Source organism: Quercus robur, chromosome 9 (assembly GCF_932294415.1).
Source record: "Quercus robur chromosome 9, dhQueRobu3.1, whole genome shotgun sequence".
NCBI classification, from domain to species: domain Eukaryota; kingdom Viridiplantae; phylum Streptophyta; class Magnoliopsida; order Fagales; family Fagaceae; genus Quercus; species Quercus robur.
This window is the reverse complement of record NC_065542.1, coordinates 18,279,674-18,305,736: the sequence shown is the minus strand read 5'-3', so window position 1 is coordinate 18,305,736 and position 26,063 is coordinate 18,279,674. Positions and strand designations below refer to the sequence as shown.

The following is a 26,063-nucleotide window of genomic DNA, read 5'->3' as shown; positions in this document are numbered from 1 at the left end:
GGGATAAACAAAAGATTAATTCAAAATTGTTATATGAATTAAGCATTGCATATATGAAAGATTTAAGAAAATAATGGGACATAAAATGTTATTCAAACTAACACAAACACTAACCTTCTTTTCTTTTCTTTTCATAGGTAGATAGTGGTGGAGGGGGGATGGTGGGGTTTGGACCACAAATATGGGACACCACAAAGAATGTATTTACCTCTAGGCTATCATTTGCACCCCTAAAAATTAATCTAGAAGGCTAGACAAAAGAATAATTGGAATTTCAAAAAAGAATTAATCACAAGTTCCTCAAGTATCTATACATAAAAAAATTAATAGCATAATGATGCTCTAGAGTAAATTATATTTTGTCTTATTCATTTTTTGATATTTTCCTTAAAGATGATCAACTAAGCAAAGTAAAAACTTACCAAAAAAACTTAGATTAACTAAAATTGTGTTGCCAATTCTAAGTCAATCAAGAGTAACAAAAGTCAATATCATTAAAAAATTTTGGGAAGGAAAACAGCAAAATCACTTCACATAGACTAAATGTAAGAATACCAAAAAGAAAGGGAAAAAAAAGTTCATTTCTATTTGTGTGTTTTGTTCACCTCAATGGTCATCCTATTGCCGACTTAACTTTGAAAATCTCTAACAAAAACAACCGATGTCTTCCCAAAATGGTGAAAACTAAAGCTTGATTGAAACATGTGGAGAACAAATAGTATTGAACTAATTTTTTTTGTTATAAATGATGGGGTGATCGTATCTAGAATGTTCATTGGTAGATATATTGTAAAGCTTAAATAAAAAATGATTGATGTGTGAGTGAGAGAGAAATACGATTGTGAAAAACTGAAAATTTGGAAAAGGAAACATTGTAACTGTAGATAAACGAAGAGACACAAAACTCATCTTTGGGCTATAGATTTTGCTTTGAAATTTTAATTGTATCCACTAAAAAGATAATGAACTATTCAATTTTAATAATTACTTGAAATTAGAAAGAAGAAAATGAAAAGTTGAAATCAATTTGGGTGGCTGAATAGTCAAACATTTGTATCTAATATATAGTAACGTTTGTAATTTGAATATTTATTATTAGATATTTAGTTTAATAAGCCCACCTTTTATCCATGTCTTTTCAAAGAACACAATCCTTAAACATTCAATCTAAAATTAAGAAATGCAAGTCTTGAAACTTAAATATATTCTAAGTTTCACATTTTGTCATTTCAGTCCTCTAAGTTTGACTTTTGTCATTCTAGTCCTCTAAATTTCAATTATACTTGATTCAGTCCTCCGTTTACTATCCGTTAAATTGCACCATTAACTTATACAAAGCAACACCGTTTTATAGTTTAATTAATATTCAAAATTTTTAATTTATGAATTTCAAAAAAAAAAGTTAATTAAAAAAAAAAAAAAAAAAAAAAAAAAAAACTAACTAAACTCAAAGTCTGAAACCCATGAAGAACAAGAGGGGGAAAGAGAGAAGAGGAGAGATCGAGAGGGAGAAAGGGAGATCTACATTATAAAACTAAAAAGCCCTGAAAATTACAAAAGATAAGCATTGACTTTGTGGTTGTTGATTTGAATCCAAGGAAGAAGATAAAAAACACACATTCTATCCAAGTCCTCTTCCCCATCAATCGGAAAATTCAACCATGTCTCTAGATGCATACTGATATTCCTTACCCTAAACCTCATCGGTGATCCCAACGCCACCAAAACCACACTCTTCCAAATCTGAATCTAATTCCATTTCCAATCTGAACAAGGTGGTGTTCATCATCTTCGAAATCTAGGCGCTATCATCAGAATTGGTGCCATTTCAACTTTGTACTTCAAGGGCTTCTGTCATGTCCCAAACCCTATACTCGGATTTGTGATCATGACCGGCATGCTAATATCAAGTTTAAACCTGATATTAACAAGAACTAACTTAACTTGTACAAAACTATTACAAAAGCTTCTCTTTCTTTTCATTCTTGTTTCTTTACTTCTTGAGATATAACCTTTCACTTGACATTCAGAACATCTACGTTGTATCCCAAAGAATAACATAATCCACCAGTTACTCAAATTCTAAATTTCACATAGTACATCTCTTAATACTTTAAGGTACACAACTTTCTTTAGATCCTAAAATACACAATACTACAAAGCTAAACATCAAATTTCCAATTTGGTATCTATACTTTTAAAACTAAAACTAGCTCCTTCCAAAACTCGACTAAGGCTCCTTCTGCTCTAAACTAAAACCTGTTGACTGAAAAAGTAGAAGGGGTGAGATACATAGCTCAGTCAGGGTAAGATACATAAGAATTTAACAAGTATGCATGTAAATCAAATCATTTCATTTTATAAATGTTCAGGTAGGAGAACATCTTTTCATGTATAGTATTTTATACTATTCATAATGATAACTTATACGCTCTTCATAGGGAAATAATTGTTCTCTTTTTTCTTATCTAAATAATATTACCAAAACCTTTCGGATTGAACTTCTTCATAAACATCTTCTCGTAAAATATTATAACTTTCATAGTCATAAAACTTAACGTTTCATAAAGAACAAATATCTGATAACTTTTTAATATAAACTTGTACTTTTATCAGAAACTTTATATTTACAGAAAACTAAAACATTTTCATCGGATTCTTTATCTTTAAAGTATAATAAAACTTCAGAAACTTTTATCTTTAAAGAACAGCTTTTCTTTTCATCATAAACTTCTTTTTTTCCATAAGAGCTATTAACTTTTCATAATGCATTTAAACAAATCATTCTCTCATGATCAATAAAATAATATAACTGTTCATAACATATTGGTTAGTCCATATCTGATAAGTCTGTACTTATTTGGGAAGCTTCTAGCACCACTGTGCTAAGCATCCAGCATCCACCACAATGACAGGTACTCTCGGGATCACATCATAATACATGTCTTCAACCATGGGGGTAGGTTGGCATCCAACACAAGTTGGTCGTTACCAACAAGAGCAGGTACAGCAGAGCTAGTCCTACTTTTAAATGTTATGCTGCTAATACTGCTGGTAATTTCAGCAACAGCCCAATAGGCACCTATGTGGGTTGTCCAGTATCAAAGGAAAGAGCCTCAGGAGTTCCTTATGCAGTGGTTTGGGCTACTGTCTATCGCATATGATCTCAGAAAAACACAAGAAGTCATGGAGGAGAGATCAAAATAGAGAAAAGCATGGTGAAAAGTGTGAGAAAAGATGTCAAGTTTTGGATGATGTTTAAAGGAAGTGGCTGCAACACTATCCTAAACAGAGTTCTCTGTTCTAACTGTTTTGTAACTCATTCCATCCTTAATGACTCTTGCTTAAAAGTTCTAGTAGTTGGGTTTGTAATTCTTTTGTTAGTAAAAACAAGATGTTGGGTATAATAATATAATTTGAAAGATTTGGAGCTTGCAAGTTGGTTAACAATGGCGGAAAAATGAGTAACAGAGAGAGAGAGTGAAAGAGAAATTTCTGGAAACTGAAAAGAGAAATTCTATTAGTCAAGCTCAAAAGAGAATACATTATACACAGCTCTATTTATAGAGCATAATTACAATACATCAAGAATCTTCTAGAGGAAAACTGCTCTAACAGAATTACAACCACCCTGCGATCATTGCTCCGTGAAATCAGGGATAACAGTTACTGAGAAGGCTTAAGACTCAACTGTTCACTGGAGATCAAAGCTAAGAACATCGAGCAGAGTCAGAGATAAGAGGCGAGCAGAGTCAGAGATAAGAGGCAGAGTAAATCTTGAATTAAACGATACCGTTTCCCTTCAAGGCAAAGTACACTTAAGTGAAACGGCTTCGTTTTGTCTAAGAGACCGTTAGATAACAGTAGCCGTTAGTCCTCTACTTCTTCTATTTTCAATTTCTGCTTTTGCTTTTGACTTTCAGTGCTCACTTTAACATAATTAGCACCAATCTGGTACTGTAGTTTTAGTCTGAAGACTTGTGTCCCTATGTAAAACTGGGTTGGGATGATGAAACACTGCTTTTCATGTTGAGTAGGAAGTTTATGTCGAGGCAAATTCTCTTGTTGTAGTGGACTAGCTGAAGTCGACGTGTTTCAAATGTTTATGTTTGTAACTTTGTATTGGTTTGTTTCATAATCCAAAATAAAAAAAAAATTATGAATTATTGATAAGCCGATTTTACATTTCTTTTCTTTTTTTTCTTTTGAGGGTGGTTCCAGTAGGGAAAGTGTGTTGTTGGACGTCAAATAAAGGAAGGTCTTTTTGACTTGACTACTAAAGGAAACATAAAGTAAGTAAACTCTTAGAAAAGAAAAATAAGCTTTATTCAACCTTTAGAAATTTTCGAGCAATGACATACTTTTTTCCGAGAAAAAAAAAAAAAAAAAAACCATATATTTGTATGCCATTGTATGTAAAAGGTTCCTCATTGCAAGAAAAGTGTTTCAAATTGTTGGAGAAAAGGAAGCATTTAGGCAATAAGTATTATTGCTTCCAAAAGGCAATAGTGGTGGCTAGTGCCAATTCACAATTATCACAATTATTTCTAAACATGTTTTGTTTAATAAAATCAGTGGAAATATTATTTCTAATCTCTAATTTACAGAGAAAATAACATACAATTTTCATTCAAAACTTGTTGCTATCAAGAGGAAAAGACAACACAAATATATATATGTTCGGAGTGGTGATAGACCCACAGATGTGGTGGAGAGATTTTCATTCAAAATAACATACAATTTTCATTCAAAACTTTTTATGGGACAACTTGTAGCTCTTGATGGGGCTAAAACCGCGGAAGGATCCAAGATCTAAGCAAGGGTAAGCCCTACACACCTAGGAATAACGCTCACAATGATAGCTGACGGATACTTTGGTGCACATTAACACCAAACAAACCTTTGATATAACTTAAGATTCTATTAATGGATGCTTTAGGAAAATTGTTAATAAATCAATTTAAGAAAATTTTGACACAATTTTCACGGGAAATATAAAAAGCCCTCAAAAATATTAATTATTTTTTTAGTTTCCCATAAAAAGCTTCTAAAAATATTTTCTAAGCAAATAACCTTAAAGCAAATACCCAATTCAGACATTGCCGTTTTGGTAGACTTTGATGTTCATTAGTTTTATTTTCAGTTCAATAAAGTCCCAGACTTGAGGTCTGGTTTCTCAAAAAAAAAAAAAAAAAAAAAAAAAAAACTCTTGCAATTCTACATTGAACTTTGTTCTCATGCAGAAAAAAGTAAATTGAAAATTTATCATTGACTCTATCTAAAGCATTTAAAGTAATAAAAGCATATTAAAGATTTAATTAAGTTGTTTGGCTAATTTAAAACATCAACCCATTGTTTGGAATACAATGGGAAGAGCATAATTTTTGTTATACTCTTGATTGCATGTGTATCAAGCTAATATCATAATTCAAACCAATAGTAAAAAATAAAAATAAATAAAAACATTTTTGAATATGGCTTACTGCATTCTCACATTCATGGAATGACAAATCAATAGATACTAATTTAACTGATTACACTAATTGTATTTTTAATCCATTGGAGTATGTTGCAAACTTGCAATAACATAAGCACTTGTTGAATAAAATATCTCTAGTAAAACAACTTACATATCTCAAGATATGACACTACCACCCTACCCTTGATGGTTCTTCCTGCCAAAATCAATCTTGAGCACAAAAACTTCAAAACTACACATTAAAATTATTAGTTACAATGTAAAAAGATTATACTACATGCATTTTTTATATTTTTAAGAAATGCTTTTTTTAATTGTTCTTGGCCATTTAGTAACTTCAGCTTAATGAGGTAAATGTCAGCATACTTAATTTATTTATAGTAGATTATGCTTGTGTGGTTTCTCCTCAAACATGTATCTTTTTGCAATCATCAAAGTGTTCATGATGTCTAAAACTTTTTAAACCTAAAATGAAAATGAAGCACATAAGAACCTCAATTTTAATGTAACTTTACGAAAGTTACTCTTTTGAATGTATAAGATCAACCAACAAACACAATAGAATCAAATTGTGTATAATGAAATTGAAGCATCACCTTAACACCTATATTAACTTGAAAAACCAAAAGGGAAAAGGACCAAGAAAACAATAGTTACGCTCATTCCATCGAAGTTGAAATGATAGATCCTTCTACACATATTGAATACATTGATGAGTTTAGAAAGTTTTATATCTATCAAAAACAAAATGTAGAAACAAAAATAATTAGAAAAACCCCATAAGTTTGTTATGCTTAAAATTAACCCAAAAAAAAAAAAAAAAACTAAATTTTGAAAATCTTAATCTATTTGCAGAACTTGATAAAAATCATAATTAGCAAATAAAAAATGGCATAAAGAGTATCTTATTATATGACTATATTACTTTATAGAGCCCCAAGCCCCAAAAGCCCATAAGAATGATAATTAGCAAAAGAAAAGTAAATGTAAGTGAAAGAGCATCTAAGTTTCAATTTAAATAATAATAATAAATTACCTTATAGAACCACGACCATTATGTCATGAAGCAAGTGGAAGATGAGCATTATTGTTGTTTATTATCCCAGGTGAATAAACATATGCTTTTTTGGAAGATTCGTGTGTTCTTGAATAATCTGAATGCTATTTCAGTTTGTGCAAAATATAGAACATAGAATTAGTAATTTAGCAACATAGGCATAGGAGAAGGCATGTAGTGGTTTAGGAAGAGTAGGCATTTAGTTATAAGGGAAGAGGAGTCAGCATAAACATAAGAAAACCTTTGGACGGATGAATAAGGAAAACAAAGAGTTTTTGATGATTAACATCCCTCTATCTTATCCATTAGTCTTATTTATTACTAATTGAGATCTTTTGAGTTTAGTAAATAAGTGATGTGGCATCTAATAAGTGTAATAAATTGAGAATGATGTGTTTTATTTAACCAAAAAAAAAAGTTCAATTATCTTTTCAAAGAGAGTGCCACTTGGCAAAATCTCATACTCTCTCGCATAAGATCTCTTCTTTTATATATATATATATTGATTGATAAGCTTGCAAAGAAAATTACTGGTAACTAGCTCCGCAAGTTTTGAAATAGATACACGTTGCTAAAATCTAATTAGGATCTGAGTTAGCTAATATGACAAATGGCATTCAGTAGGTGGGTGGACTACTGGGCGAGGCTGAGGTGGTTCACCTAGTAAATCATTTACATTATTTTATTTTATTTCATTTTATTAAGTTGACTCTGTTTTTATTGATGTGGTTTATAATAAGTGACTTGTTTTTGTAGGAGTAGACACTAGACACTGTAGAGTATCAGCCATCTGGTAGTTTTTTTCAACTTGACTTCAATACATGTTCTCGAACCTATACCTATGAGTCCGAGTCCGAGTCCAAGTCAGTTTTGGACATTTCAAATTGAGTTGAAAATGTGGAAAACTTAAACCCATTTGGCTCCAGTCCAAGTCAGTGTCTGACATTTTCAAAACTGAATTGAAAATGTTCCAAAATAATTTATATTGGAGTGGTAGACCATATGTTACTATTTCTTTTTAGGTGATTTAATTTATTAATTTACTTTTTGACATGTGATAGTGCAAAAAAGTTCAGCTTCCTTACTTCACATGCAGAACTTCAGATATGCTTTCATACAAGAAGCAAATAGAAAACATGTTTCAGAATCACAATCACATATCTCAGTTGTATACATAATTAGTTTCACAGTTAAAAACCATTTGATTCTATTATAATTTCTTTGTGGGAAGGAAAGAGCGATAAATCAAGTCATACATTCAATCTTCATAATTCCTTGTTAGCTTAATTGAGATTCAGAACACCTCCCCCCACCAAAAAAAACCCCTTCAAAATGGAGGCTTGATACTAGGATTTTCTTCATTAGGCTTAAAAGCACCTTAGGCCAAGCAACTCCAATAGATGATGTATTTGACAATGGATATGATTGATATAAAACCCTGCTTTGTCTTTGAACCAGCAAAAATCAGTAATCAATATTACAAACACTTAAGCTTACATCAAGGAGAATGAAGATCTGTACATCATAAGGCTATGGATGAGTACGGGCTTGAGCTTGATACAGGCATATCAAACTCAACCTTGTGCCAATTCTATCCAACAAGTTTCATCATTTTTTGAAGCTTTATGAACCATGTTGTGGACGATATAAGCAACATCATATGCACAAAACAATCACATCAAGTGATCATATAAGACCTGGTATCATCTAAGATCACATAAGACTTGGTATCATCTAGAATTTGTCCTTGGATGAAGAAAAGAATGGCGCTCAAAGCCTTGGCCTTCTGATCTTCCCCTATCCGGCTTATGGGGATGTTGACCTTCTAATCTATTTCCTCTATCAGCCTTTTGGGGTGATTGGCTATCTGATTTTCTATGCCTTTCTGGGTTTTCAGGTGATTGTCCTTCAGCTCCCACTCCTTTGTAGAAGTTCGGGGGTAATGCACAATAGTCCAATTCTCCACCTATATCTGGGCTTTGAACATATTGAACTTCAGAGGTTTTGGCCTTGTCCAGATTTGGTTGACGAGAATGACGAGGTTCCAATCCTCTACCAGACCCTTGGCTTTTATCCATATGTTGGAGTTCATTTGTTATTTGGCTACGCCGTTCCTTTAGAAAGTTCAGTCGGGTTGTCAACTTTGACAGCGCAGAAGTTGTTGAATTTGCTCCCTGTTTATACACAGGTAAAGAGGTGTTATCATCACTTTATCACTAATTTGGCAATTCAAAAGAATAAACAATTAACCTCTCACAAGTCTAAGAATAAATTCAACAAGTTAATGTTCCATATAATTTCAATTGCTATCATGCATATAGTAAAGCTCCCACACATACACCACAACTAAAAAGTTCACAGCACCACCGTCATTATTGTCATAACAAAATAATGGCATGTTATCATTAAGAACATGAAAACATGCATCCAAATAGATGCAGTTACAATGTTAGAATAAGACAATTGATTACACTGATTGTGTCAAGGAAAACCAGAATAAACCGATTAGGTATGAAGGAGGTGACAGTAGTTTCAATTCATTGAGGTACTCCAAAGCTCCAAAAATAACTTGACTTTGCTAAATTCAAATTCCATTAAAGCACAAGAAAACCAACAAAACTACAGTCATGGTGATATATATTTAACCTACCTCACCCCTTGAACCAGATCTCCTGGAATTGGAATTGCTTGGAGGCATAGACCTGGCTAGCATTGGCTCTGGAGTGGAAAAATTGGCAGACACCCCAACAGACCTGGAGTTGATGCTTGCTGGATCCAGATGCAGCTGGTGTTGAGGCAGATTTTGATCTGATAAAGATGTTGATTCCAGTAGCCTCTCACTCTCATTTTCTTCTCCATCCAAATAAGAATCCTATTGCATCCAAATCCCAAGGTAAGTTCAATGGAAATTACCAGATAAAACATTATAAATTAGCACAATCGGGTGCTCAATAGATTGGCTGAGTTTGACTATTAAGCTCCTCAAGGCTTCTTGTACAAGCTCCTCGAGGCTTATACACCAACCGCTGAAACCTAAGTTTGAGTTTTGAGTTAATTTTCTAACAAGCAAGCCTGAGTAATGCCAGGCTCAATATGATCAGGATTTGCTAACAGCTGAAGTGAACACAATGCTTTGTAGGGGAAACTACTAAAACAAGTCCTTAAGAAACCTACTACATAGACACAATACAGACAAGAATGATGTCATAATTGCTATTATAACTAGTAAATTAAGAGTTTAAGAAATAGGTGTTTGATTGAGCTAAAGATCAAGCTTGTGAACAAGCTTAGACAAAACTTAAATTAACAGAACCTTTAGATGGTAATTTAAGCTCAAAAGGTGGGAAAATAAGAGCCAAGAGCTCAAAATTAAACTCAAGCTTGATCCAAGTTCAACATAGGCCAGCTTGAAGAAAGTAATAGGCAACTCAGCTTTTGCACACCTAGTTTCTGTCTAATATTATTTCAGATAAAATAAGATGGCTGAAATTTAATCTCAGATAAGATACAATCAGGAAAAACTTATATTTCTAAGAATAGATAAACAGATGAGCAGAACCAAAAGGACATATGATGGGGACCGCGAAAGTCCAGGAAAAATTTTATTGTAAGACTATCGTATTGCTGAAGACTTCAGCTTGCATATTTAATGCCATGAACCAAAAAAGGGGGAAAATATTTATATCTGCATTACTTTATTCCAGATATTTCAGGTTCCTTCAATCACAAATCACTGGAATATTGAGTTAAGAAAATTTGTGAAGAAGAATAGCAACTTACCCTGCCTTACATTGACCTCACAAAGAAAAAATTAATTTCTATGCTAGACTTCCTCTGACATATCAAATATTCTTTTATTCTTCCCTTATGTTTTTCCCTTTAATGACTGGTGGGGAAATTTGATCTCAAAGATTCAAATCCTAGATTATTAGGTTTTCCTGTGTCACAGGTTTCCATTCATTCATTGTTATTCAAGACAGTTTTCAGGAAAAACAAATAGAAATAAAAACTGAAGTTGGTGAATAATATGAATACCATAATAAAAAAATGGATGATCTCTAATTATATATTTCTTTCAAATTTATTTTTATTATGAAAATACAGAGCATATTTGAAATTTATTTACTACTAATTCTCTTGTATCCACCAAAATTTATGCAAACATGAAAAGCCATCCCTCCACAGAAGATAAAGACTAGCAGACATATTTGCAAAAACAGCTCCTAAGCTAGATACAATTTTGGTTCCTCATTTGACAAATCCAGTCCAGCTCCAGCAAAATCTTAGGACCCAACAGGCCAGCATCATTAAGAGATAAAATTCACAACTATTGGGTCCCAGAGCAAACTTTCCTCAGCTAAGTGAGACCTACCATTCAAGTCTTGTTTTTCCAAAACTATAAAATGATCTTATGGTGCTCACACGGCCATAACTTATTGGATGATTAAATATAGAAGAGAGAAATTGTGCAGATACTCCATTAATCAGAATGTCACTCATCCATAACTAACCATGGAAATTCTAGCATTCACCTAATTGAGACTTGCTCAAAGAATAATCTCAAATGCTACATGAATTTACCTGGCTTCTTGACCTTTCATAAAGTGAAGTGGCTGTGGCTTCAGTATCCTGCTTATCTTTCCTGTACCCAAATTTCCGAGGAATAAAAAGAATGAGTAATCAAACTAAAGCAACCAAATATCCAAAAGATGAATACCCTTCACACATTTATCTGCTTCAGATCACCAAAGGCCTTATACACATATGTGGGTGACTGGTAAGTAAACTGTTAAAATATGAATTTGGTATATGTCTTACATCATAACATTTCAAGCATTAAAATTAGCATGTAAACTTTAGTAAATTTTTTTACAAATATCAAGTAGAAGATGATGCAAGAAGAGATGGACCATTATGTAAAATAAAAACTTACAGTTTTGCTTGATGATCCAGAGTTTGTTGGGGTTCATTGTATGAAGCATGCATAGAACCATAGTTTTGTTCACGCTGTTGACTAAGCTGTACTCCAAGATCATCGACCTTCTTCTTCAATTTGATGACATCTTCCTCTGCCTTAGCTATTTCCTCAAGCTCTGCCTTTGTCTTTGGCACATTTGCAAGTTAGAAAATAGATCAAAGCAAATTATGGCAGATTAAATGTGAGGTAGACTAACCTTTTCATCAATAGTGGCTAAAACAGGTAAAGGCCATTGAGAAATTTGAATTCCTCCTTCAAGAGTGCTCCTCAAGTCTCTTTCTTTTTGCAACCGTTCCTGTAGTCTGGCTACCTGTAAGTACAATTAACACTCAAATGAGGCCTTCACATTTAGTTACCAAATACATAATTCAATTGAAATCCACACATCAAAAAGATCAGAAAATAGCATTCAGAACATTTAGATTGAACGCAACACAGGAATAATGTGTGTGTATGAGCACAGGTGTGCGGAAGTGTGTGAATGTTCTTTTAGGAAAAAAGAAGGAAAAGGAAAAGAAAAGGAAGTATCTCCAATATGAGAAAAGTACATCTTGCTCAAGAGCTAGACGATGTTCATGCAAGGCCTTCTTTCGTGTTTCCAGGCCAGCATGCAGAACTGCATTCTCTTTAGCCTGCAAAGAGAAATTTTAATTAACATGAAAATTTCCCCCCAAAATTTCTTACAAGGATAACTTAAAAGATAAATATTCGAATCCTCCACCTCCTCTGCAATTCTGTTTTCCAATTCAGTTTTGGTGGCCTGAAGCCTCTGGATTTCCACCCTACATAAGCATCAAAAGAAAAAAAGAAATTACATGGATAGAACAATTGGGAGTAAATTAAGAGCCACCATCTATATTAAAGTACAATGCATACACAGAATCAAACTTCTTTCTTGACTGTTTAAAATTTATTCATTGTAAATGCACCACCATAAATGCCAAAGACAAATGGCCAAAATCTCATGGTAATCACTAAAGTCTTCAGAAAAATACATAGACCTAACACTGAAAGTATGTGCCATTGTGATCAAAATGCATTTATGCTAAACATTGTAAAGATGCAACTATTTACAATTGTGTACTAAATTTTGAGAGGGGCAGGGGTTGGAGGAAAGAAAAGAGAATTTTCACTGAGAGTGAGAAAACATAGTTTTTATCACATAAAACCTACTCAATAGAATTGAAAAGATAATTGACAGTGGAAAACAGTGTTGCAACCCGATATCCAACACTTCTCAAAAGAACCCCTTTTCAATAAACCGTGGGGGATAATTGACAATGAAAAATAAAATCATACATTTAGAACTCTAAAATCCTTGATCAGTATTTAATTCTTGAAAAAGAAATAAGACTATCAGGGTTTTGAATAATTCTTCATCTTTATAAAGATGGAGCTCCAACTATTCCAACCTTAAATAAATACACTAAAATAGAATATCATACCAAGACATCATTGTGGCTTTAATATCAAGACACTGTCTACATATGATGATAATCTTAGATAACACCGTGGCTGTCCTCTTCCCTATTTCTACTAATTAAAAAGAAAGAAAAAATTTCCTAATGAAAGCATATTCTTTTCTTCAATCTTCATATTTCTCCCGCATCACTCTTTCCTCTCCCCCTCCCCCCAACCTCTCTCTCGTTTAATTATTAGGTACTCCATGAGCAAAACTCTCCCCCTCACATAAAATTCAATCTAATGTGTGGGTCCTTGTGGGCCTCACTATTCATATGGATGGGTGGGAAGCACTATTTCAGAGATACCTTGTAGTGACCCTGTATTTAACTTGCCTTTAGTGGTGTGTCAAACACACAACAACAATAACAAAGCCTTGGTCCTAAAATTTGGGGTCGGCTATGGATCCTCGATAGATTAGATTAGGTCGGCCACACTCCACCTCCAGTGAAAGTGTCAGGCCTATTGTACATGGCATCAATGGACAATACAAGATACAAGAAGAACTACAGAAATATATGTTTATGAAATTCACATAGGAAAGGAATTGCTTTGTGCAGAAGATAGATGTATCACTTACTCATCTTCTATGCCATAATCAATGGATTCCATGGAAAGGTTCTTCTTTGCCTGCACTCATGTAAAATAAATAAACTAAAAAACACTCTCATGACAACAGCAAAAAAAAAAAGTTTGAAGCATGGATAACAATTTGAGCAATTCAAAATAAATGGATGTCAAGATTCAAATCCTCTCTTGAAAAAGTTACTATATATAATTGTAAAAGATATAGCTGGAGAAACATGACTAAGAATAGAAGGCCTCGAAGCAAAAATGTGTATCATAAATCCAGAAAAATACTCACAGAGGTACGTCCCCACATAGTGCGCCGCCTAGCACTATGTACAGGTCCATTCGATGTGGTTGTAGCCTTTTGTATGCGCGAGGATGGACTGGGACTAGTGGAAGCAGGAACTGAACTTGATTCTTTAGAAACATTTCCTAGGAGTTCAGCAGACTCAATATCCTGCATTGCTGAACTATTATTGCTTTGATTCAGAAGATTCCCACCACTTTCTAGATCATCATGTTGAGTCATTGAAGTTTTATTCAAATTTGATGACAACAAATGTCTGTCTTTGGAAGCATCACCTACTTCAAGAGACTTGGAACCCAAGTCTGAACCATCAAAATCCTGCACCTTTCAACTAGTTAGTACAAATTTAAAAAGCATCATAATCCAAAACCTCTCGAATAGTTAGTAGGACTGGGGTAGCCTCACTCTCTCTCTAGAAAACAAAATATCAATCAAAATAAAGAAATGTTGAATTTTGCCTCAAATTCCTAATTACTTTTGGTTTGGGTTTCCTTGACGAAGAAGGAAAGGTTTTACCTTTGTGTAGCAAACAATGAATTTACTAGGTGTAGAAGACAAGAAATTTACTTGGTGCAGAAGACAAGGATTCTCCATGACATAAAAGGAAAAGTATTCTTTATTGCAAAAGTATTAGGCATTCCTTGTCTATTAAGGAATAAGATTGAAGTCTTATAAATAGGCATTACTACAAAGGGTTTGGTGGCTTTTGCCCAAGGTTCCTCCCACGTGGGGAGAGGTGAAAGGGTGAAAGGCTCCTAGAAGAACATGAGTGGGTTTATCCGAAGAGTAGTTGGTAAATTATTTTGGTTGAAAGATTACTCAAGGTTATGTATTGAGAGTTTGTTTGAGTTTGTGTGTGAGAGAGTTATTGGGTGTATTGGGGTTTTGGGTTTGTGAGTTTATGTTGGTGAGGTTTGTGAGTGTTGTTTGTGTGAGTTGTGAATGTTGATTAATGTTGTTGTAATCTATATTGTTCATAGCGGATATTTTGGGTGGCATTTCCCGTGGTCATAGGCATGGAGTTGGCCAAACCACTTTAAATATTGCTGTCTCGTGTGGTTGTTTTATTTTCTGGTTCATGTGAATGCGTTTCTGCTAGCCCCAGATCACAATAATTGATGTTAGAGCTTCTAATGTTTGCACAACAAGAAAGAATCCAGAGCAGACAGACAGCGCATATATATATGAAGAGAATGGCAACCCACTAATGTATATGAGCAGAGGAGAATAAACACTAGCACTGAGCTCAGTAGGTGGTCTTGCAATGAAATCACAAGACTTGCATGATTACTCGAAATAGGTTTGAGTTTGTACCAGCCACACTTTAGGCGGATTGGTACCTCAAAAAGAGGGGGAGGGGGGCACAGGTTCAAGCTCCCAGGACAGCATATTTAGTAAAGGTGGAGGCTAGCAGCTTCAAAGTTCAAGGCTCCAGGCTCTAGTCCAAAAGAATCAACAGGAGAAGGAAAAGGGGAGAAAGGGGGAGGGGGATCGAGTCAAAAAGCAATGAAAAACTTATTTTAAAGTAATTAAAAAAAAAAAAAAAGGCGAACCAATAAAATGGTTGATAGACAATAATATAAAGACTTAAAAGAAAAGTGATAGAAGCATTTAATGAGTAAATTTAGTAATTTAATCATGTGCAGCAAAGACCGATCAGAACACATTAAGAATTGACTTAGTATCAAATAAAAGGCCATAATGCAATTCAGTGAAGATAGATTTCCTATAACCATAATTTGTTTTATAGTATTCCACATACATAATCATACCAGTGACTATCAAAATAAAACCATGATTGATCTGAAAAATGGCAGAAATAATATTTAAGAAAAGGGTGAAAGAATCTAGGCTTCAGAACTGGATGAGTATCTGTATTAATTTGAAAGTCAATCTAGATGCCTTCAAGAGAGAACTTAGACATGACAACCAGTAATAGACTCTCTAAGTACATTGCAAAGCAAACACAAATGGAAAACATGTACGTCTAAACACATAGCAAGACTACAAGGTTGCTCAGATGTAGGAATGCAGAAGCACCAAATATTAATCCTAATCAAACCTAGAAGTCCAATGCACCAAATATTTATTCTCAGTTCTGGCAATAGGAATGGAGAAGGATAAATTATCCCTTTACTACAATGAGAGCGTGTAAGTAAATAGGATGCTCATGTAAGAAAGTACAGAGACAAACCTGATCATCACACAGATCATAGTCTCCAGGGTCACCACTCTCGCTGCAGGTTTCACCTGATGCATTTTCAAGATTATCACCTGCTTCTGCATCAGACTCATGTGTAGCATCACCATATTCATCATCTTCATAGGACTCATCATCATCAGTTGCCTCTTCACTCTCACTTCCGCTCTCTTCTGTGTCGGTGTATATTTCAGGGGAGATGGACCCTTCCTGCAAACACACTAGATTATGAGTCACAAAGAAAAAGTAAGAATTAATTCACAAAGAAGCCATTGAGCTCTAGTTCAAATGGTACTTCCACCACCCTTAACAATGGGATGGAAGGTAAGGTTGGGGTTCAAGACCCACAACCTGTGTATGTAGCGTACCAATAAAAAACTTAACACTGAAGTTGTTATCTGATTTTAGCAATAGCCAATACGGCCTTTTACTAATTATTTTATAGCACTGAAAAACCCTCAAATTTAAAGTTTTATGCTAGTAAATGAGCTCAAACTCTTTGGGGGTTAATAGCAAGGAGACAGAAGATAAACATTCGTACTTCACAATTCCAAAAGGAGGATACAAGAGAGCACCTTCATCAGTGAAGTACCTGAACTAGTTTGAAAATGAAAAGTAAAATGATAGAAAGAAATATTTCTATTAAAGTTGATATGTAATCTTCATTGAATGGCAGTTATTCGCTCCTTGTCAACTGACTCCATTCTTTTTTTTAAAAGAGTTTATATGGAGTTTATTGCAATCTCAAATAATGTTTGAAAGATCTATAAGAAAGAAAAAAAAACACCTATGGAATTCCTAGATCATTAGGACAATTAACATGCAAAAAACCTAATCATGAAAGAAAAACATATAGCCCATACTAGCACAGATATGAATGTGTGGGTGTGGGAAGTGCGTGGGAAAATGATAATAGGAAAGCATATCAAAACTGACTGTGAATGAAGAAGACATTAGAACTTACCCCAAATATGTTATCATACTCCTCCAATAAGGTTATAACAATGGCTTGAGCATGGTTTGCTGCAGCAGCTGCTTGCAGAAGTTGTGCAGAACCATCACCACCGACATCAAAATTAGTTTCAATTTCACAATCACCAGCTAAAAGGGGACGCAAAAGTAATGGAGCCATGCAAGCAGCAACAGCTGAGGAGCTCATTCGATTCTCAGCTTTGTGAGAAGCTACAATTTGCATCATCACAAGTACTCTAAACGGGGGCAAAAGTAAACAGATTAAAAAATAAAACAACATCCAATAAAAAATGCAAGGAGGTAAGGCTAGTGAGAGAATAATTTTCAGATGGGGAAAACAAAAAGGAAAAGAAATGATCATATATAAAAATATATCAATATCTGTCTATATGTGCCATCGCGTGCGCGTGTCAATTTCCCCCTTTATCTAAGAATTCAAAGTACAATCAGTATTGAAACTGAAAAGGAAAAATAAGCATTAAATTAAAGAGAAAAAAGGCATTCAAAGAAATAGTTTCTATTTGGGAAAATGAATCTAAAAGATAATTAAATTATGACAAACACAATATCTGTATAGTCAAACAGACATAGAGGTGATAGTAAACATGATGTATGAACTACCTCTGCAATAAGCGGCGATTAGGCTCCGGAAATGTTTCACATATTGCTGCACGCATAGCATCAACTCTAACACTACGATCAGTTCCTGGACATCATTGAACAATAAGAAAAGTGAACATTAAAAAGAATACTGGGCATATGGTAAAACATCCAAATGTAATGTGTTGTATAAAATTTCCTTTGATAATTTCCACTGCATCTCCAAAGAAGAGACTGTAGCATATCTTGTACATAGGAAAGTTTCTCGTCATATAATTAATTTTTTTATCAAAATAAAAAAATGTAAACACATTTATGAAAAAGCACGAGAGCAAGATCTAAATAGTTAAAAATTCCATTTTCTGACTGCTCTTTCCCAAGTAATATCCCTGGCTCTATGCACCTATTGTAATAAGGAAGTGAAAAGTCACATCCTCCAGTAAATTATAAATGTTCAATCACATTTGTTTTGTCACAGAGGGAGTTCTCCTCACCATCAAATGTTAATGATTTATATGCATTGAATACATTTTCAACTTATTCCCCAACATTTTACTATGTTAGCACTAAATGTATTGTAATGTGGTAAATTACAACTAGGCCTGCAAGCAACAACAAAACAAAAGATGATAAACAAACAGTTGATCAACAGACTTACGACATGCTTCTAAGAGTGCTTTGCAGCAAGATGCAGGAACTGGAGAAGATGGCAACTCCCGGAGGACATACTGGGATAATTACAAGAAAAACAATTAACAAAACGGTTTAGCATCCATTGTGTGCTGTAACCTACATGAAGGATCAATATTTTTGCTATGATTATAAGGAGATACCTTGACACAATCAGCAACAATATGTGGATCCTCCTCTGGAGAAAACTCAATTTTTCCTAAATTAAAACATTATCCAAAAACTGTTAAGATACAGACATTAAACCCAAAAAACAAAAACGAATCTCTAATGTGAAGCTACAATACAACTATGGTTTCTTTTACTGTAACACTCCGAAGGCAAAGAGGAGTTCATTTAAATGACCATTAGTTTTTTTTTTTTTTTTTTTTTTTTTTTTTTTTTTTTCACTGTGATTGTCTTTATTTCTTTTTTTTCTTTTTCTTTTCTTTTTTTTTTTAAATCTGTGGTTATGTCCATATAGCAAGTGGCAGTTTTTCACAGAGGGTAAATTCAAAAAATAAAAGTTACAAATCAGTTACTACAGTCCTATTCCCACATCTTATGGTGTAGCTAATTGCCAATTCACCCATATAACAACTATGATATAAATTCAAGATCTGAAAAGTGAGAATCACCTTGCATGCAAAACTTAATGAACCAAAAAAAGAAAAGAAAAAAAGATGATCCATTTTATTATGAATATAAGACTAAAGTTAGTCAAGAAAAGCATATATCTAAAGAAACCCACCCTGCTCATATTCCCGAATTCGACGTTCAACATCCTCAACATAGGCAGCTTGTCTCAAGATCCCTTCTACTTTGACACCTGTTATATTTTTTATCAGATTGATAAACAAAGCAACAAAAAATCATATATTTATGTGTATCCAAACCAATAACGAAAGGAGCCCTACAGATTGACAATTGCTATATTAACAAAAAACCCAAAGTGAGAGCTATAACTTAAATAACAAATGAGGGTAACTGTGGCAAATGAAATTAAAGTGTGCAGTAATACATATTAGATGTTGCAAGCATTTGGTAGAACAAAAAGAATAGATAATTTACTTTTCTATAATCATCTTACATTTGCATGATTTCTGCACAAAAAAAGCTAAGAATTAAACAAGATGAGATTATTTAGAAACTGCACCAAAATAAATTTCTATAGTGAAACAAGAATAAAGTCTTGACATTGATTAGAACTTATACAAAGATATAAATGTTCAGTACAGCAACAAGTTCTACAGGACTACAATATTTAAAAACATATTAAAACTTCCACAATCCACCAGTCATCCTCAGATTGAACATTGAAACTCATCTATATCTTTTTCCTACCAATTTCTCCTGGGATCACTATAGTAACATAATTAAATGAATGGAGTTCGAAATTTTCAAATGAAAATTTGAAATTAAGCTAATGGTGTTTAAAAATTTTATAAAATCCCAGCATGAAATATGTATTAATAGATTTCCTGACAGTAGATTATTCATACATGTTGCAAAAAGTTGTTAAAATTATACACTCTTTTTATTATAGTATGCCATCTTCCATTAAGAAGAGAAAGATTCGGGGCCAATACATATTTATCCTTCAATGCAATAATATAGATATTAAACTTCAATAGAGTAATAAAATCAGCTAATGACACACCCATAAGCTGCGGAGCAGCAAGAGACTCAATAATTAAAGATCCTCTAATGACACAAGCACACTAAAGATTCTCTCAAGCATAAGATTGAAAGGAGAAAAAAACATTATTTCAGAAACATTATTTATAATATTATTCAGAAGACAGATATGCATTAAGAAGTAAATTATTTCACAGAATTCACATTTTAAAGTACCACAGAAATGAGATCCTAAATGATAGCTCTAGGGGGGGGGGGAAGGCACTAGACCCACCGTACTCTTCCATAAAATTAAGGGCTTTTTCCAAAAAAGATGGAGTTCCATCAACATCTTCCAAAGCAAGTAAAACTGGTCTGCCAATAACTGAAGATTTCACTGGCGGTCCCTCCTTCACTGCAAAAGAAGTAAGGAAAATATCAAATATCTCAATGAAGTGAAAATTACCCCAAGTTCAACTTCAAAACAGTATGCCTCATCACACAAGAATCAATGTTCCAGATACTAGTCAAGAAATATTTTCAAGAACTTTCATGCTATTATTGACAAAAACTTACAAAACCTAGTACATGGGAAGTTTATTAAAGAATAATATCATGAAAACAAAAAAAACAAAAAATACTATTGGAACAACACAAGGTGTTTTTTCTGTTCTCATAGTTACAGCAGAGTTAATCCACTGCCCAGATATTTTAATTGCAACCAAAGGTTCTGATGGGAACGAAGCTATATGGAGACCACTCAGACATACTTAACTTAATGAAAATGAAGCTAATGATTAAATTTTATTCATTCTCATGCCAAAAAATGTTTTTTTATGAAGCAACTCTACCAGCTCAGAAATAATGCAAAACATAAGCACAAAAAACAAAGTGTGAAGTTAAACAATAGATGAAAAGCATGATGACAACAAGGGCATACACTGGTCCGAAGAATTATCAACTGAATCAGTCCGATCATTCCTGAAGATACCATTTTGCCCCATCACAATACCTGAACTTGGTGCTTGTGACAGAGCATTCTCAAGTGCAGTCTTCCACTCATACAAATCATCCGACGTTTCAGCCTGTAATACCATAAAAAAAGGCACATCAGAAGCAGACAGAAAAAGTTGAATAACAAGCCCAGAGGAGCCTTCTCTATTCTTACTTTTGCCCCAATCATTTTTGGACTTGATCAACTTTTCAACATGTCTTCTGTATGTTTTTCCCACTCAAATAAAAGTCCGAATTCCATGAAGCTATCATTCAGAAGGATTATTTATGTTTTTCTCTCCATATTTCTAGTTTTGGCCCCAAAAGCTTCCCCAAGTAATATGGCCTTCATGAAATTTTTGAAGCAAATGCAGTTCCCACCAAAGGTTCCATGTGATGAGGATCATATTTGGTGAGGTGATGTTGAAATAAAATGGTTCCAACTTCCTCACTTATGAATCTTATAGTTCTCTTTTTTTAAATTTAAAATTGAATTAAAATAAAAGGCCTTTGGATAGAACTACTTGGAAGAGTTTTACGTAGATTTTGCACTCAATTTAAGACAAGTTTCCATTAATTAGTACATACATCATGAACTCTTAAGAGATCTAGTGAAGCTCCAATCTTTATCCCCTCTATCATCTTTTTCCTTCTCTTTCTTTGTCTTAAAGTTTACTTTACACAACCAGCCTTTCTTTAAACCTTAAAAACCAATTCAGCCGTTTTTAATTCAATAACTGTTGTGGGGTCGAGGGCGAGGAGGATTTGAACCCTAGAAGCCTCCGCTAGAAAAATCAGGATATGCTAGTTGAGATACAAGGCTCTTGGCTACTCTCGGTTAACCAAATAGATTTGACCCATGAATCCTTAAGGAAAAATTTGAAAATTTATAAACTGAACCGCCATTTAAAGGAGGGATAAAAGCTCTTCCTTTTCCAACTAGTTGAGGCTAGCAGTATTGCAAGAGTTCCATCATTCCAGCTTCAGGTGCAAAATCTGTTTTATTTATTATTATTACTTTAAACTTCCAATCTTTTGAGCAATATTCCCCTTTAAATCATCTTATACTGTTTCAAAAGTCAATCATAAGGGCACTGTGTTTTGTATTTTATACATATGAAAAGCAAATAAAATTTGGGATGCATTGATTATAATGACTTGAAAGAAGATACATCACAGTTTACATTATTAGACAAGATTTTACCAATTTTTGAAGTAGTTCTACACCAGTCAAGCAAAGAAAAAAGTTCTTTTTTTAAGGATGGGGAAAGCACCTTAAGTGTGAAAGCTCGACCATCACGACCATCAGGAAAGAGCACAGTCAATAGTTTTTTATCTGCTTTGACCTCCACACTACAGATTATTGAAATGAAGGACAACAAGGTTAGTAAACTTCTCCATTTCCATAATGAGCAAAACCATGAGAAGGAAGCCGGAAAACCAAGTAAACTCTAACTAGGAATTAAAAACAAAAATAAAAATAAAAAAGCCAACCTGCCTGAATTGTTGAGGTCAATACCACCAAGGGTCAAATTCACTTCACTCCCCTTCTGAGGAACAACATTCTGAAAATTAAAACAATAGTAGATTGAACCTTCTGAAACCTTAATGTAGTACGTCAAACACAATACATACATAGGTAGGGGTGTGTGTGTGTATAAAGGTCCTTTCATTTAGCTACTGCTTTGCACACCTGATCTAATATAAAGCATAAGATTAAAATTAGGCAATTGAGTTGACTACAATATGCTAATTCCCCTATAAGTCCAAACACCAAGAGCGTCTACCATACCAAGCCATGGTCAATGAATAAGTTTTTCAAATTATCTCAAAGATCATCATATCCTGTGCATAACTAGAGAAAGGAGTTTTGGTTCACTTATTCATAACTAGAATGCTAAGCATGTGGTTTCTCCAGTTAACTAATCCATGCAACTATGGGTTAAAGATATGGCAGATTAAAGTCAATTTGAATGCCATTTTAAAATATTACTTAACAGTTCTATTCATTCATTAACAACTATAACTGGCTCCTTTTTCTTGTGGTCAGTGTTGACTAACTGCTTAAGGTATTATCTTATAGGCCATCCATAAGAGCCAATCAATATTATTATCAGAAGCAAGAACAGCAGCAACATACTCCTCTCCATGCAAGGACAATCAGCAAACTCCATAGCCAGTAACTATATCTGCTGCTTGAAGTGGACATGTGTCCCTAAAAGTGTTTCAATTGGAAACAGCCACTATAAATTAGGGAAGGGAAAGGAGATGAAATTTGAAACTAAATTCTTCTGGATTAGAGTGAAAAAAATGCAAATAAAGGATGATCATGGTATGTAAGTTTTAGCTTCAAATATCTTAGCAAAGAAAACCCAAAGCCGACCCCAACAGCTCTTAATCAGTTCATTGTGTCCTTCTTCATCATTTTAAAATAACTGCTACAATGCTACAACAGATTTCACAAGAATGCAGATTAAAGGAAACCAAACAACTACTTACTGGATCACTTCTGAAGAAAACCAAAGAAGTACGTGTTAAAATAAACCACCTTTTCTTCCAGGATGTCCATCCAATCCCTATATAAAAAAATTACATAAATATTAATTTCAGACATCTTCAAATGCCTTAGTTAGTACATTAGTGTTAAATGTACACTAAATTAAGAAATATGTGTTGGGTAGAAATAAGAGTAAACCATAACTGCACTGCCCTGATAATTGAAATGTTTATCAAAAAATTATAGAGAGAGAGAGAGAGAGAGAGAGAGAGAAAGAGAGAGGAAGACTAATGAGTTCTATCAAAAATCAGTATTGTCATTGAACCACAAACTTTATAGTTTATTCCAGCAGTCAACCTATTCTGGAAGTAACAAACCTTATCCTCAGCCAAGAAAAATCATCTCAAGTAAATAACAATGATTAAAATTTAAAAATGTCCATTTGAAAAACTTTTGGTCCATCCAATGGCTTGGCTATATGCACAACACTGCAAGCCATTCTAAATTAGCAAACAAATGTAAATAAATGCAAAAAGATTCATCTATAATTATTCAAGTATACAGATACATGCACAACAGACAAACTGTAACTACCTAGCCAAAAATAAAATTAAAAAAAGAAAAAGAAAAAAAAACAAAACAAAAAAACAGAAATTGGACGTAAATATTTTCCCTTAACCCCCTCCCCAACCCCCACACACACGAGAGAGAGAGAAGGAAATGGCAGAGGAGTTTAAACACAAAAGAAACAAGAAAAACCATATATACTGCTGCTACTTCTAAGGAAACCCAAACCAACATCAGCAATCATGAAAATTGTGACATCTTAGAAAAACTCACAGAAATTTAGAACACCTAAGGTGTTTACAGTCCATGTCTCGCTTCTTGCTAATTCAGTATAAATTTTATATGCAAACCAAGGAAATAAAACACACCTTTGGATGATATAAAAAGTGGCCCACTCTTGAAAACCTGCAAGACAGTTATGCTTTAGTACACCTTAAGTTTCAGGGCTTCCAATAGAAATAAACAACAGAAAATACTATATATATATATATATACACACACACCTTTCCTATTCAATTTTTTTTCATCATATTTGAACTCAGACAATTTCTTTCGTACATATAAAAAAAATGTTCTCACATGGACATTGATATGATACCAAACTTTCATTCAAAAATCTCACAATAAAAATTATGAAGACAATAAAAACACCAATGTGCAAGTATCAAAAATGTATAAAGCATTAAACACATTGAAAAGTAATATTCAAAATAAAAAGGCTTATTACCGTATTGCCACCCCGGTAACGCAAATACTCCGGCTGCGGAGGCGGAGGAGGTGGTCGTGGATCGTCGTCGCCACCGCCACCGCCACCTTCTCCCTATAACACAATACACCAAAATTCATCAAAACCATGCACTCAAATCCCTCGTTCACACATAACAATGAATTTTTGTTAATTAAAATTTAATCTAATTCATACATAATCACAATGCGTATTCAAATTTCAATTCATTCAAACGAAAATTTGAACAAGATGTCACATTGGAGAGAAATTGAAGCCAAAGTACCTGAGAAGATTCTGCATTTCGGGTAGTCATATCTCTGATCCCAAAATCACAGAACCGTTATAACAAAAAAAAAATTGGCAATAAATTACGAGCTGAGCTAATTGGACCAAACACCGTTCCTGCAATCACATTGATCAAACTCGTAATGAAATTTCAAAAAACACAGAAAAATCAATCAAAGAACATTCAGAAACAAACCTAATCCACCAAAAATGGTTAACCGTATTATTGCTTCTATAAATAGAAAAATAGAAACATTTTTTTTTTTCAAATGATGATTTCAGAAACGTGCTATGCGAAAATATTTTGATTTTTACATTACCTTGTGTAAACGAAAGGAAGAAAAACTAAATTAGAGCGTGTTTGGAAGAAAAGAAAAAGAGGAGGAAGAAGCATAAAAAAGAAAAGTGAAACAGAAACGGACTTTTCTTTCACTCCCTCTCTCTCTCTTTCTCCTTTTGCTTTCCGAATTTTCTCTCTCTTGGTCCGTAGAGGCGGAATTGTTGTTTGTTTTTCCAACGGAAACCCGGGGGGTCAAGCGAGAAAAAGCCCAAATAGAGCGGGGAGAAAGTCTATAAACACAAACAAATTTGACAAATACAATTTCACACTTTCGCTGACGTGGCAGATTGATAACAAAAATAAATAGTAAATAAATAATGTTTGAGCCAGGCCGCAACTTATTATACAACTTTTACTTCAACTCGACATATAGCAAATTGTGAGTGTTAAAAAAAAAATTGTAGGTTCATATGGGTTTACACTTTTACCATTCATAACTTGTCATATAACGTGTTGTGGCAAAATTTGTGAAAGAAGTTGTGATCTTAGGATTGCTCAAAATCTGTCAATTTTAGCATAAAATAATGCATGTCATATCATTTATTTTACACTATTTTTTATTTTAAAAAAATTTCTTGATTTTTTTATAAGATTTCCCTTTTTTCCGACACAACAACCATCATTAACTATCTTCCTTTATCTTCGGGATATAGATAAATAGAAAATTAATATTTACAATTATACGGTTATTATAACAACTATATATTTTTACACAATTTTACATGACCAGATTGAGTAATTGAA

General features: G+C 33.6%; 1 protein-coding gene across 5 annotated transcripts in view; it reads right to left on the bottom strand.

Moving 5' to 3' along the window:
* LOC126700524 (rho GTPase-activating protein REN1) overlaps nucleotides 1-25,524 on the bottom strand; it is a 55,007-nt gene extending 29,483 nt beyond the window's left edge. The window contains exons 1-24 of one of the 5 annotated variants that reach the window (XM_050398708.1): nucleotides 25,300-25,520; nucleotides 24,978-25,096; nucleotides 24,695-24,787; nucleotides 24,336-24,372; nucleotides 23,403-23,479; nucleotides 22,398-22,468; nucleotides 22,178-22,256; nucleotides 20,851-20,995; nucleotides 20,206-20,325; nucleotides 19,045-19,122; nucleotides 18,458-18,513; nucleotides 18,283-18,352; nucleotides 17,646-17,730; nucleotides 17,017-17,260; nucleotides 16,047-16,262; nucleotides 13,841-14,170; nucleotides 13,556-13,605; nucleotides 12,236-12,296; nucleotides 12,063-12,146; nucleotides 11,711-11,824; nucleotides 11,470-11,639; nucleotides 11,118-11,178; nucleotides 9,187-9,408; nucleotides 8,503-8,710 (exon numbers count right to left, since the gene is read on the bottom strand). In XM_050398708.1, coding sequence (XP_050254665.1) covers nucleotides 8,503-8,710; nucleotides 9,187-9,408; nucleotides 11,118-11,178; nucleotides 11,470-11,639; nucleotides 11,711-11,824; nucleotides 12,063-12,146; nucleotides 12,236-12,296; nucleotides 13,556-13,605; nucleotides 13,841-14,170; nucleotides 16,047-16,262; nucleotides 17,017-17,260; nucleotides 17,646-17,730; nucleotides 18,283-18,352; nucleotides 18,458-18,513; nucleotides 19,045-19,122; nucleotides 20,206-20,325; nucleotides 20,851-20,995; nucleotides 22,178-22,256; nucleotides 22,398-22,468; nucleotides 23,403-23,479; nucleotides 24,336-24,372; nucleotides 24,695-24,787; nucleotides 24,978-25,007 — 2,701 coding nt within the window. In that variant the 5' untranslated portion in view covers nucleotides 25,008-25,096; nucleotides 25,300-25,520. Of the gene's footprint in view, nucleotides 1-7,869; nucleotides 8,711-9,186; nucleotides 9,409-11,117; nucleotides 11,179-11,469; nucleotides 11,640-11,710; nucleotides 11,825-12,062; nucleotides 12,147-12,235; nucleotides 12,297-13,555; nucleotides 13,606-13,840; nucleotides 14,171-16,046; nucleotides 16,263-17,016; nucleotides 17,261-17,645; nucleotides 17,731-18,282; nucleotides 18,353-18,457; nucleotides 18,514-19,044; nucleotides 19,123-20,205; nucleotides 20,326-20,850; nucleotides 20,996-22,177; nucleotides 22,257-22,397; nucleotides 22,469-23,402; nucleotides 23,480-24,335; nucleotides 24,373-24,694; nucleotides 24,788-24,977; nucleotides 25,097-25,299 lie in introns of those variants that run through there. The other 4 variants (XM_050398707.1, XM_050398710.1, XM_050398706.1 and 1 more) reach the window with 4 other exon arrangements.
* Between the last annotated feature and the right edge of the window lie 539 nt (nucleotides 25,525-26,063).